At 46.0% G+C, this 13,212-nt stretch overlaps 1 protein-coding gene across 1 annotated transcript in view; it reads left to right on the top strand.

Moving 5' to 3' along the window:
* The window catches only part of LOC137422526 (deoxyribonuclease gamma), a 59,979-nt gene that overhangs the window by 33,394 nt on the left and 13,373 nt on the right, over positions 1-13,212 (top strand). Inside the window, exon 2 of the mRNA XM_078772877.1 lies at positions 12,429-12,612. Within this exon, the coding sequence (XP_078629003.1) occupies positions 12,429-12,612 (184 nt within the window). The remainder of the gene's footprint in view (positions 1-12,428; positions 12,613-13,212) is intronic.

The raw sequence follows: 13,212 nt of genomic DNA, 5'->3' as shown, positions 1-13,212 counted from the left end.
GGGGAGAAAAGTGAAATTTGGTGGAATTTGATAGGCCCAATGAGAAATTTTGGGATTCTGTAGGGTGGATGACACTTTGGACCTGACGAACTGGCAAATACCTACATATCATGGTAGGGGTAAGGCCTTGATGGTTACTGTCCCGGCTTCAGGACTTGCTTGAGAAATTGGGGACATGTAATTTGGAGTAGGGGGCGGGTGAGTGTGATGACATGGTCGGTGAGGGGGATGCAATGTGTGCCACAGTGTCTTGTCGGTGGCGTTTGTTTATGTGTAGAGGTTTGGTGTTTTTGTGTGGTCGTGAGGTTGGAGATAATGGATTGAGTGATTATATTATTGTGTTTTGAGATGTAATGTGATTTAAATGTAAATGGGGATTTCACATGAGGCAGGCCATAACATCTTTATGGTACCATCTTTTGATTGGAAATGTGTTTGAGAATTGAATGGCAGCGGGGGAGGAAATGTGTTTTGGGGATTTTTTGGGTGGGGAAGGTGTGTGTGTTGTCAAAGTATTTCAGGACTTCAGTATGATTGACTCTCTGAATATGTCCATCTAAGTGAGTTTTCACTTACATCCAAACTGCTTGGGTCTAAAACTCTGACAATAGCAAGATATTACAATTATTTTTGTGCTCATGCTAATAATAATGAAGATGAGCTTTGGGAAAATTATATAATCATTAGAAATATGAAATGAAACGTGCTAGAGCTTAGAGCAGAGAGAGGCTCGTGTGGTGATTTTTTTTGACCTGCTCTGAGCAGTTTGCTGGCTAAAGTGCAAACTCGTCCTCTTATCTCGGACTGCACATTCTTCCAGTCTGTAACTTGTGAAAATTCTGGACGGCGGCGCCTACTTGTCTGGGATAAAATGAACTATGATGACATTTTAAGACCCATCTGCTTCTCTCCACTGTCTTCAAAGAAACCACACAACTCTAATAGAGACAAGTCAGGAGACGACGATGGTTCACGAGCTAGCGGTATTCAATGACAAAAGTCAAAACTGACATTGAAAATATATAAATAGGAAAGTATTATCTGTTATGAGACTAGCTAGCTACACAATACCGAAAATTTGTTCGATTCCGACAACTTTGAAAATTTGACCTTTGTGACCTTCAAATGTCAAAACGAAGGTTACTGACCTTGAAATGAGATAGAAAATAATGTATAATCAGTTATGAGTTTAGTTAGCGACACAATACCGAAAATTCAGTTCGATTCCGACAACTTTGAAAATTTGACCTTTGTGACCTTCAAAGGTCAAGGGTCAAATATTCTGAAATTTGTTTCAAAACTTGTATTCCATGATGTATGTGATAATATAAGAATGTACGACATTTCATCCCATGAGGAAGCGAACAATGTAATAAAACCATCAAAAATCGACTTTTCTAAATTTCGTGACCTTGTGACCTTGACCTTGGGCCGAAAATGAAAAATCGAGCTGCGTGGGGCTCCGAGCCCTAACACATGACATTAGCCTGACTAAATATTGAAACCCCTGTCAGATTCCACCAACTCCCTCGAATAAGATGTAGCTTGAACTCGATTACCCCCTAAAAATACATCTTTTTCGGGCGTCGCTCCGCCCACAATGGGCGCAATACGCCCACTCTAGGCAGGACACAACTAGATCATGATGTCAACCTCCCACCCAAGTTTCATCAAGATCAGATGATATCATTGGGAAGTTATGCTGTGGACAGACAGACAGACAGACAGACAGGCAGACAGACGCACACCCATGACGAATATAGTGGTCACTCTGTTTGATAACTCATGAACCAACAGAACTCTCGGAGTGAAGAGAGAATCTATGTGGACGTCCACTGTGTGGTGTCGGGATGAAGTGCATGTGACTGTAATCTGTAAAAAAAAAAAAAAAAAAAATTTGTTTTTTTTTTCGTGTGACTGTAATCTGTGTTAGCAAGTATTAAATATATTGCCCTCAAGAATGTGGTTTTCTCTCTCAGTCATCTTATTGAGTAGAGAAAATAGCCACATCAGTTGGCGAGCCAGGCAACTCCGCAACTCAAAGATCTACCAAGATCCCATGCCGAACAAGGTAAGACCTACTTGGCCGGCATTTGTATTTTGTGGACCTCTGAAGACGCGGGTATACCTATGAATGAAGGGACAATTTAATTAACTTGCTGTGTTGTTTGTACTGTGTTTGTGGCCTAAAGTATTTTATCATGCAAGTACATCTTGTCATTCATTTTGTTGTCTTGTTATCTCTCTTGTTGTGTTGTTGAATGGATGGGATGAAGAGCTCTCAGGGAAACTCTGCTTGTCTAATGACTCGAATGAAGGGCTCTCCGCGCAAAATGGCAAAAACCCTGCTTGTCTAATGACTCGAATGAATGTGATGAAGAGCTCTCCAGGAAACTCTGCTTGTCTAATGAGGGATTGTGGTTGTGGATTGCAGTTGTTGTAAGAATCAGAGATACAACATTGTCTCAAGTAGAGTTTAATCGTGATCGATCTCAGACAGCATCTAGAGAGAATCAGCAATCATAGTATCAGTGTCACTACAGGTACATTCAGGTGTGTACAGGTGATATCTAATGAAGCGAGCATGCAGCGCGCAATGCAGAATCCTTACCATTCTATGGAAGCCTGGAGGTGCTATAGAGTTGCATGGCACAGAACTACCTTCTGCGCTGAAAGGCAGTCTCTTTTATAGGAGCCGCGGAGGAGTCGCGTAGCGGCAATGAGTAGAATAACATCAGGGTCGTAACTTAGGTGACAATTTCACCACATTCTCCCCACGTTTAAAACTTTACTAGCAGGCCATTGAACAGTAGGCAGATATTGATAAACAGCAGATGGATATATAGAAATGCAAAGAATCGAAATACATCTGAAAGGATGTTACTGCCAGTCGAAATGCCCGGGGCATCATCATTCCCAATTACGGGGTTTTTTTTTTTGTATACTGTATCGAGGCTCGTGAAAGAGCTAACATTTATTTCACAAACAAATCAACCAGACAAACAAAATATATAAAAAGAGGGAGTGGAAGACAAGATGGGGAGAGAAGGGGAAGCACACAAACACAACATTTGAGAGCAGGGAGAAGTGTGGGAGGGAGAGGTCTTGGGGGGAGGAGGCGTGGGAAATGGGAGAGGTATAAAACACAAGGAGACCAAGGACTTCCAGGACAGAAGTTGGTATTTCAAAAAAGTGTAGGATTTGGGGTGAAATTAGCGGGGGTAGAGAACATCAAGGTTTTGGATGGGGGAAGATAAGAGATGGTGGTGAACAGCTGTTTTAAAGACCTGGAGGGTGGAGTGGGATTGAAGAGAGTGAGGGAGTTTGTTCCAGAGGTGGGAGAAAAGAGGAATGAAGGAGTGAAGGTGAGCAGAAAGTCTTGATTTTGGCAGTTTAACCATAAGAGGGTTGCAGGCAGATCTTGTGCGACCTGTAGGAATATTTGGGGGACAGAGCACAGAGAGGCTGGGGGAGCAAGGCCGGAGAGGAGTCGACAGCAGACAGAAAGACCACCAACCTGCCTGCGGTGAGTAAGTGAAAGGCCCTCTGAGATAGCGTCATCGCGGGAGATTCCAATGATTCTGAACGCTTTGGTTTCAACAGCGTGAAGACGAGCTAGGTGTGAGGCAGGAGCACCAGACCAGAGGGGAGAGCAGTATTCCATAGAGCTGCGGATGAAAGCCTTGGAAGTGGTGAGGAGCTCAGGTGTGCCAAGGAAGGACTTCGCACGACGGAGGATGCCCAGTCGGCGAATGGCTTTGGAGGCCAGATTTGAAATGTGGTTTTCCCAGGAAAGATCATGGCAGATAGTGAGACCCAAAAGCTTGAGTGACAGAACTTCTTGGAGAGGATTATTCAGAAAGTGGATGGGAGGGTTGTCCAGTCGGTCTTTTCGGAGAGACATCGTAAGAGTGTGAGATTTGTCAGGATTGGAAGACATGTTCCACTTGTTTGCCCAGTCTGTGATTTTGTCCAGGTCTGCAGAGAGTGAGGAGGCTGCAGACTGCCGATCTGAGGGATGAGGAATGGAGCGACAGAGAGTAGAGCCGTCAGCAAAGAGATAGAGAGGATTTTCAAGAGAGTCAGAGACATCATTGATGAAGACCAGAAAAAGCACAGGGCCTAGAACACTGCCTTGGGGAACTCCAGCCTGAACAGGAAGAGGAGATGAGAGAAACCCATTCAGGGCCACACGTTGACTACGACTAGAGAGGATGTCCACCAGCCATGCGTGGAGATTTCCATGGGTTACTGCAATTCAACCGCACACTCATAGTTTGGTTAGCAATCAGTTTCTAGATATATATGTAGAGAAAGGAAATCCCAAACAAGAAGATATCGAACAAAGCAAGCAGTGCACACCCCGTGCATCCCGAGAGAAGACGGAGAGCCCTTTGGCGGAACCTACGGACTGGACCCATCGAATTCTCCGCTAGACTTGAGATGAAACGTCGCAGTAGTCTTACAGTGGGGTAGCCGGGCACAGTAGCTAGGTCGGATGATTTGTACCACGGCGAAGAACGAATCGTCATTGGACGCACGGCTCATTTACAGGAAACAGATCCACCTCCACGTCGGCCTTTACCTGTACTAAGCCTACAGCGGATCATTCGTGCTAACCAATCACTGGCAGCGATGCACAATCGCAACCGAACAAGCAGGAGCCGCATGCAGTGAAGCGTCCAAGGGTCCATGTTGGCATGGAACAATAGCGAGAGCAGGGGTACACATCGAGGGGGAGAGAGAGCAACGATATGAGCCATTCGGAGCCAATAGCTAATGCCTGACGTGCGGCCGCAGCCCCTCGTGACCAGGCCTCGCTCGGCACATACGACGAACGTCCTTGCGCACGTTAAAGTCAAACGTCAAAGATATCGTACTCGCGTAAAATGGCGATTCATGAAAATCGCGGAGAATGTCGCCTGCGGTGAGGCCCGCTCAGTCGGCCCACATTGTCACATCCGCAGCGAATGCCCCTCACCAGATCCACCCCTCACCAGATCCCTACACCAGCCGATAAGCAAAGGCCCCACGAGGCCTCCGTTTGTCTCAAACACGCCCGACGGCCATGACGCGTCCCGCCCAGCAGCACAGCACTCTGTGGGTCGGTAATTACCTCGGACGGAACAAGCACGGCATGCGATGTCTCGTGACCTAACCTAAATTGTCCTCCGGAACCTAAATTAGCGTTAAGGTTATGGCGGCGGAATGGAGGACGAACTGGATCGGCCCAGTTATACTGATCGAATGAGCTCAGACCTAGCTGGATCGCTCCATGCACCGATGGCAAAGTGACGCACTGACGCCGTGGACTCGCACGTGATGTCCTGGATGGGTTCCCCCTATTGACAAAACCGAGAGGATGTTCTCATCCACCCCTCCTCCGAGATTGCAGCTGCGCCCTGAGTACCGAAGTAGAGCGACCTTCGCTGTCAAGGTCAGAGGGAAAGTTATGCAGGCAAGAACTGGATGAGGCGTCTCGCAGTCTCGATCCCGGCGCGAATGAGCTGTAAACAATCCAAGAGCTCTGTTCAAGGGCGAACAGTCGGGCGGTGCCACCGTGTCTAGCACGGGAGGCGAGGGAGTCGGGCCCCGCGCGCAGTGTTATCGTCTCTCAGGTCACCGTGTACCCCGACTGCACTATAGTCCTACCGGATAATGGAATGAGTCCTCGTTGATGCTAGTCTGCTCGGGCGCGCATGCCTCTAGGAAGCGCCGCAAGTAACATTATAACACACACGTATTGAGCTACAGCGGCCAGTTTGAGTATGTCCGCAACCATGGAGGTACCAAGGTAGATGGAAACTCAGATAAACGAATCTCCGATCTTGAGAAGATTTGAAAAGCATGCAATTATATTAATGCGGGCAACGCGTGATTTGATAGGTGACGTCATCGGTCGCACTCGAGTTACATCAATGCCGCCTGAGGGCAAACGCGTGATTTGATAGGTGACGTCATCGGTCGCACTCGAGAAGCATGCAACGCATCATCAACGCATGCAATTACGTTAATGCCGCCTTTGGGTAAACGCGTGATTTGAGAAGGCCATCGTCCTGGCTGTAAGACCCGCGATCCAGGACTGGACCGATGGTGCCAGGCACTGCGTATTGGGTCCTCAATGTCGATTGGATCGAGCGCGTGCAGGCGGGGTTGACGGTGAATTCCCCATCATCGGATTCCCCGGGCTGAGTTCCAGCTTAGCGGAATCCCCGCAGTAGCCCCGCACAGAGCAAAATGACGCACCGAAACTATAGACTCGCATCCATTTGGCAGCAGCACACGAGCGTGCTCAGGATTGGGGTACCGAATACGAACCTTGTTGACGAGCAGGTCGTATTTACTCGGGCAGACCGTGCGTTTGAGGAAAGCCCAAAATATATCGAAAGCGGCCTGTCGAACCAGCGCTGGGCATGCCAGGTCGAGTGGGCGAGCATGCTGGGCAGCGATAAATTGCACATCCTGAAATAGCGTCTCGTTCGATAGCTATCGGCCATGTTTGTCAGGAGTTAGATGCGGGGATAGCGTCATTAGATGATAGTTAGATGTTATGGATATATGTTATGGATATATGATATATGATAGATGTTATGGATGGATAGTTAGATGCGGGGGTATTCGGCAGAAACATGACGGATAAATCATCGAACTTCATCTCTGGCCACCCATGTCGAGGGAGGAAATTCGTGTCGAAGGTGAGCAAGACCGTTAGGCGATCATCCGTATACATCATGCTATGGTGTAACAACAACTAGCTTGATACGACATTCCCCTGTAGCGCCCGTGTGCCTGGGAGTCTATGAAGATCCCGCACAATGTCCTCAGAATTGGCCTTCCATGCAGTGGTGGGTCTGCTAGGGATGCCAATCGAGCCTCAAGCATTGAGGCGATTCAGGCCAGCGGCGATCGCCGGCCTCGCAGAGTAGTCGTGCATAGGCGGGATTCCGACGATCAGCAATCCGTAGTCGCGCATAGGCGGGATTCTGACGAGCAGCAATCGGGATCGCCGGCCTCACAGAGTAGTCACACATTTTTTTATTTTATTTTTTTTTATTTTTTTTATTTTTATTTTTTGTATACTGAATCGAGGCTCGTGAAAGAGCTAACATTTACTTCACAAACAAATCAACCAGACAAACAAAATATATAAAAAGCGGGAGCGGAAAACAAGATGGGGAGAGAAGGTGAAGCACACAAACACAACATTTGAGAGCAGGGAGATGTGTGGAAGGGAGAGGGCTTGGGGGGAGGAGGCATGGGAAGGGGGGGGGGGTGGAGGGAGAAGTGTAAAACACAAGGACACCAATGACTTCCAGGACAGAAGTTGGTATTTCAAAAAACTGGAATTGGGGTGAAATTAGCGGGGGTAGAAAAGATCAAGGTTTTGGATGGGGGAAGATAAGAGATGGTGGTGAACAGCTGTTTTAAAGACCTGGAGGGTGGAGTGGGATTGAAGAGAGTGAGGGAGTTTGTTCCAGAGGCGGGAGAAAAGAGGAATGAAGGAGTGAAGGTGAGCAGAAAGTCTTGATTTTGGCAGTTTGACCATAAGAGGGTTGCAGGCAGATCTTGTGCGACCTGTAGGAATATTTGCGGGACAGAGCCCAGAGAGAGCTGGGGGGGCAAGGCCAGAGAGGAGTCGGTAGAAGATGGAAAGACCACCAACCTGCCTGCGGTGAGTGAGTGAGAGGCCCTTGGAGTTAGCTTCATCGCGGGAGATTCCAATGATTCTGAATGCTTTGGATTCAACAGCGTGAAGACGAGCTAGGTGTGAGGCAGGAGCACCAGCCCAGAGGGGAGAGCAGTATTCCATTGAGCTGCGGATGAAAGCCTTGTATGTGGTGAGGAGCTCAGGTGTGCCAAGGAAGGACTTCGCACGACGGAGGATGCCCAGTCGGCGACTGGCTTTGGAGGCCAGATTTGAAATGTGGTTTTCCCAGGAAAGATCATGGCAGATAGTGAGACCCAAAAGCTTGAGTGACAGAACTTCTTGGAGAGGATTAGCGGAGGAGCACACATAGACGGAATTCTGACGAGCAGCAATCGGGATCGCCGGCCTCGCAGAGTAGTGCCCGCTATGGGTGCAGCACGCGATTCGCGCATAGAAGGGGGTTCCATCCAGCGATGATCGGGTACGCCGGCGGAGTGAGGCGCGATAGACATGGGAGTCATGAGCACGCGCGTAGAAAATCACATCTCGTGCCCGGCACGCAAATCCAGGAGGACTCCGATTCTCGCATAAGCAGCCGCTAGCATTTCCCGTAACCGAGGCAGTCACAGCCAGTCTTGTACCTTCGGTTCCGAGCACGCCCGTCGACCCGACGGGGTTTCAGCTGCAAGACGTTTCCCAGTAGCATCGTTCTCCAGGCGTCTTGCTGGAGTTCGTCGCACCTCAGCTGAATCTCAGCTGTTTCCAAAACGAAGTAGTCAACAAATAGTAGGAAAAGGAGCAGATCAAGATGAAGCACTTGATTCTGATGAAACATCTTCTACTCCACTCTTTAGTGCTTTAATTGCTCAAGAGAGTGAGGTGGGTGATGACAACACCATCTATATAATAATACCGTAAGGACTCGACTTTGTTATCCCTTTTACGCCACACCCAGTGACCCGATGCCCACGGCACTAATGCATTTTCCATCTACGAACCGCGCTCTTTGTTTATCACGTACAGCCATACTCGAAAAATCTGAATTCGCCGACTTTGGGACCCAAAAGCATCCGATTATCGGCCGATACGACGCCATCTTACGACACCATCGTATTGGCGTCTGCTGGGCGAAGGCGATGCGAGCCGTCCGCTGATTCGACAGTCGAGTGGTGTGAACCAAATGGTCTTTTTATTCCCTTGAACATTTTAAATTAGGATATATAAGGAAACGTCTTTATCGTCATTTTAATAAAGTTAAATGGAGTGACGCGATACTCGGGGTGCGTTGCATAAATCCTCGTAACTCAGAGAGGTGTAGCAGGTGGCGAGACGTAAGGAAGCTTAAAGATAACGAGCTGAAAACAGACGAACGATATCCCTTCCGTGGATGTTCCACGGGTTTCATGTCTTTATCGTCATTTTAATAAAGTTAAATGGAGTGACGTTGCGATCAGTGAGTTGTATACGAAGAGATAAAAGAATGGCATTGACTTCGAGACGGTACGTGATAGTTGGCTGCGGCTGGCTGATGCCACGTTTTTTTTTTCTAAGTGCCATGGATGCTGATGGACATAATAAAGGTATCGGCTGATCTCTCATCGTAATATTACCCGATGGAAATGAACTGTTTCTTTGTTTGTCATTTCCTGTGCAATAATGTCAAATTGATAAGTCAGACATCCTTTTCTATTGACAGCTGCTCTCCTTTTCGATGGCATCGTCTATTGATATGCATGTTCTTCTTTCATATAATTTTACACATTCACAATCAGTATTTCAACTCTTGCAGACATTGGAAAGGAAGTTGACTCACAGGCCAACTCTCTGGCTCAATCACAGGCCGACGCACAGGCGATGTAATTGTGAGTAGCATTTTTGCACAAGTGAAAATTGATCTTTCTTCCTAACTCTTACTCGGACAAGCAAATCCCCTATGCCATCCATAATGGTACACTCTATCCATACACCACATCCTCCCTTCCGTGGATGTTCCACGGGTTTCGGCTAGTCACCATGGTTTCTCAAGAAAATGTTATTAAGTTCCTTGATGAAACGTTGAGGAAAAGACATGTAAAAATCAAAGACTACTTTCCGAATCTGGATGATTTTACTTTGACTGCAAAGAACATGACTCGTGAACCCTATCAGGTTAACATGTCAGAACCTCAATTCCGGAGGCTAAGAAAATGTGTAACTCGAGCGGGTAAGGAACTTCATGAATAGTTAACAGAATGGAGATAAAAGTAGCATCCTTAAACGTCAACGGTGGTCGCAGTTGTGTACGTCGTCTCCAGGTGTTTCAAATTTTTCAGAATGAAAAAAATGATGTGCTGATGTTACAAGAGACGCATGCAAATCAGTCTTCTGAGGTTGAGTGGCGTAAAATCTTTAAAGGTTGTCACTTTTTCTCCAGTGCTTTCGTTGATGCCAAGGCTGGTGTGGCAGTCGTGTTACATCCCAGACTCCAGCCGTTGGAGATCAGATGTAGGGAAATTTGCAAGGGCCATTTACTATCTGTGGAGTTTGTCAGTGGTAATCAAAAGATTTGCACGACTAATGTATACTGCCCTAGTGCTAACTCTGCAAGAAGTGCTTTTCTTCACAAGTTAGCGGGTTTTTTAAGCACTATTGACCTGTCCATGTTGGTTTGTCTGGGGGGAGACTACAACTGTACCCTCAACCCACAACTTGATAGAAATACTCCTGAGCCTCATCCACCGAGTGCAAGGCCTTTGGCACAGCTCATTAAAAAATTTCAACTTGTGGATTTGTGGCAGGTACAGAACCCTAACATCCGGCAGTACACGTGGGTTTGTGCCGCAAGAAATCTTTTGACAATGGCTCGTTTGGATAGAATTTATGTTAACCATGATAAGGTAAATCTTGTCAAGAATTCTTATATAAGGCCATCTGGTTTTTCTGATCATCACATGGTCGTTGTTGTATGTGGCTTACCTCATCACGTTTGTAGAAGTGCATATTGGACTTTCAATGTCAAACTTTTACAATGTGAGCACTTCAAAGAAGCATTCAGAATGGTATGGAAGGAATGTGAAATGCAAAAGTTTTCCTACCTAAATTTTAGGCAATGGTGGGATTACACAAAATCCCAAATTAAGTGTTTTTGCCAGCAATACTGCCGTTATAATACATGTAACACACTTGGTGTGATATCTGCCTTAAAAAACGATATACTTTATTGTGAGCAGAAATCTGGAATGTCCAACGAAAATGTCCAGCAGTTGTCAGAGAAAAGAACACTACTGGCTGAAATGGTGAAAGAGCGTGCATCTGGTGCTTTCGTCCGACTGCGAATGCACAATATCCAACTTGAAAAACCAAACAAACACATTTTTCAATTTGGAAAAGACAGCCAAGATCCCTCAACAAATTCACGCTTTGCGCTCTTCTGCCGGTGCGCTTCTGTCTTCTCAAAGTGACATCAAGAATGAATTACGAAACTTTTATTCAAAGCTGTTTGCCTTGAGAACGGTGAGCCAGGAAAACAGAAACAGGATGTTTGAACTGCTCCCATCTGTCTGAAGACCAGCAACAACAACTGGAGCCTGGCATCTCACTCGGAGAACTTACTGCTACTCTATCACCCCTGTCAAGTGTGAGTCATCGTTGGAGAAATCAAGCTCCTCCATTACACGCCTTTCCGCCATTTCGGCCTCGAAGAAGAAGAGGCTGTCTGCTTGGTGCATCTTGTTTTGCCATTGGGATTTCCATATCGACCTCATCATGTTGATGGCCGTTGGTTTACCTATCGGCTCAATTCCCAAATCGACCTCTCACCTCGTAACTCCTCATCCAGTCGTGCCAATACTTGCCTGGTTGGCGTATCGACTCACAGTTGGCGTATCGTGAGTTCATTGCTTCGAGAGCATTGGGGAATGATGGTACCATCATAGGTATTGTTAATTTGATGCAAGTGACCTTTTCATTGTAGTTTCTTTAATAGTGTTATTATTGTGTATGTGAGAGTCCTTCATGCAATGACTTGTTTTGTTCTACAATTACATTGGTGTGGTTTTACCAAGGTTTATTAGAAAACGCAAAATAATAAATCTTTCTGCCGTGTTCCCACTCCAGACTCTGAGGTGCACCGTAACCTTTTGGGGATGGGTTTGGGGAGGTAATACATAACAGTAGAGAATGTCCCTTGAAGAAAAATGCCCTTTCCTTAGTGCAACAAGTGTGTGCTTGTTCAACCGGAAAAAAATGCTTCCTTCTTGATTTAGGAAGGAACAAAACGTGTTGTAAAATAAATGTTTAAGGTGTAATTTTGTTTTTGCATGAAAGGAGCACTGTTTAAAAGACTGTTATTTTTTTTACCTCGGCCACCAAAGGTGGATGGAGGTTATGTTTTCACCCCTGTTTGTTTGTCTGTCTGCCTGTGAACAAGATATCTCAAAATGTTGTGGACGGATTTAGGCGAAACTTGGTGGACGAGATGGTTAGATGACAACAACAAGCCGATTCAATTTTGGTGACGATCAGAATCCGGATCAGGCCCATCAGTGGGATACAAAACAAACTGTACAGGCTGGCGGATGTTTGTGCTCTGCCCGTGCTGTTCTCTTTCACAATGTACTCCCTGCAAGAAAGCAGGTATCAGCATCTTTCATCAGTAAAGCCACACCTCAGACAATAAAAGTGTTGAGAGGACAAAAAGTGTTAAGAGCACAAAAAGTGTCGAGAGGACAAAAAGTGTTGAGAGGTGCTATATAAAGACCAGGTTAGACCTCACTATTTGTGTAAACCTTTGAGTCCACAGTTTCTACAGTTTGGAGACTGTTTTTGCCAGCCAGAAAAAGATGGATAAGTCTTTGTTCTTGTTCTTTTTCATCCTCGCTTGCTGTTTTGACATCAACCATGCCTTGAAAGTTTGTTCATTTAGTGGGCTGAATCGCAAAAGAAATACAACGAGCTGTCCTGACGCTGTAACGACCCTGCTCGATGTAAGTAAAAACCTATCTGATGATAAGGGCTTTGGATGGAGGTTTTAAAAGTGGAGATGATGAAAGGGACGAGGAAAGTAATTGTTGTGTCTTCGTTGCAAAAATAAAGACAGTTCCATTAAAACTGTCTTTATTTGTGGACGGATTTGGATTTGTCACGTGGTCAAGTTCTATCATTATTCGCACATTTTAGTCAAATTAGTGACATTATAAGGTTGTACATTTATCTTAATTGTTTCGAATGTAAAATAATTTGAAGGAGTGTCTCTTCATGCGATTTTAACGAGTGTAACATCACGATTTACTAAATGTGTGTCACCTCAAGAGGGTGCTCTGATCCCTCTGAAGGAGGAAAGACAACTTCTGAAGAGTTGCTCCATGACTGTACAGACAGTAAGAGAAACTTTCAATGTGGTAAAACACCTTATAACAGGTCAATATGGTCAATGATTGCTTTGAAGAGTTTCACATCGTTTCATTTGTTAATGTTTAATACTATACAAGGGGCTACCCGGCGCTACCCGATGCAGGGAGGGGTGGGGTACCCAGCTGGTGAGCTTTTCCCGACGTTGGTTTCAGAACGTGTCGGACATTGCAAAG

Source organism: Myxine glutinosa, chromosome 2 (genome assembly GCF_964187855.1).
Source record: "Myxine glutinosa chromosome 2, kmMyxGlut1.1, whole genome shotgun sequence".
Taxonomy (NCBI): Eukaryota; Metazoa; Chordata; class Myxini; order Myxiniformes; family Myxinidae; genus Myxine; species Myxine glutinosa.
Note: the sequence above shows the minus strand (reverse complement) of the source record. Positions and strands in the feature narration are given on the sequence as shown.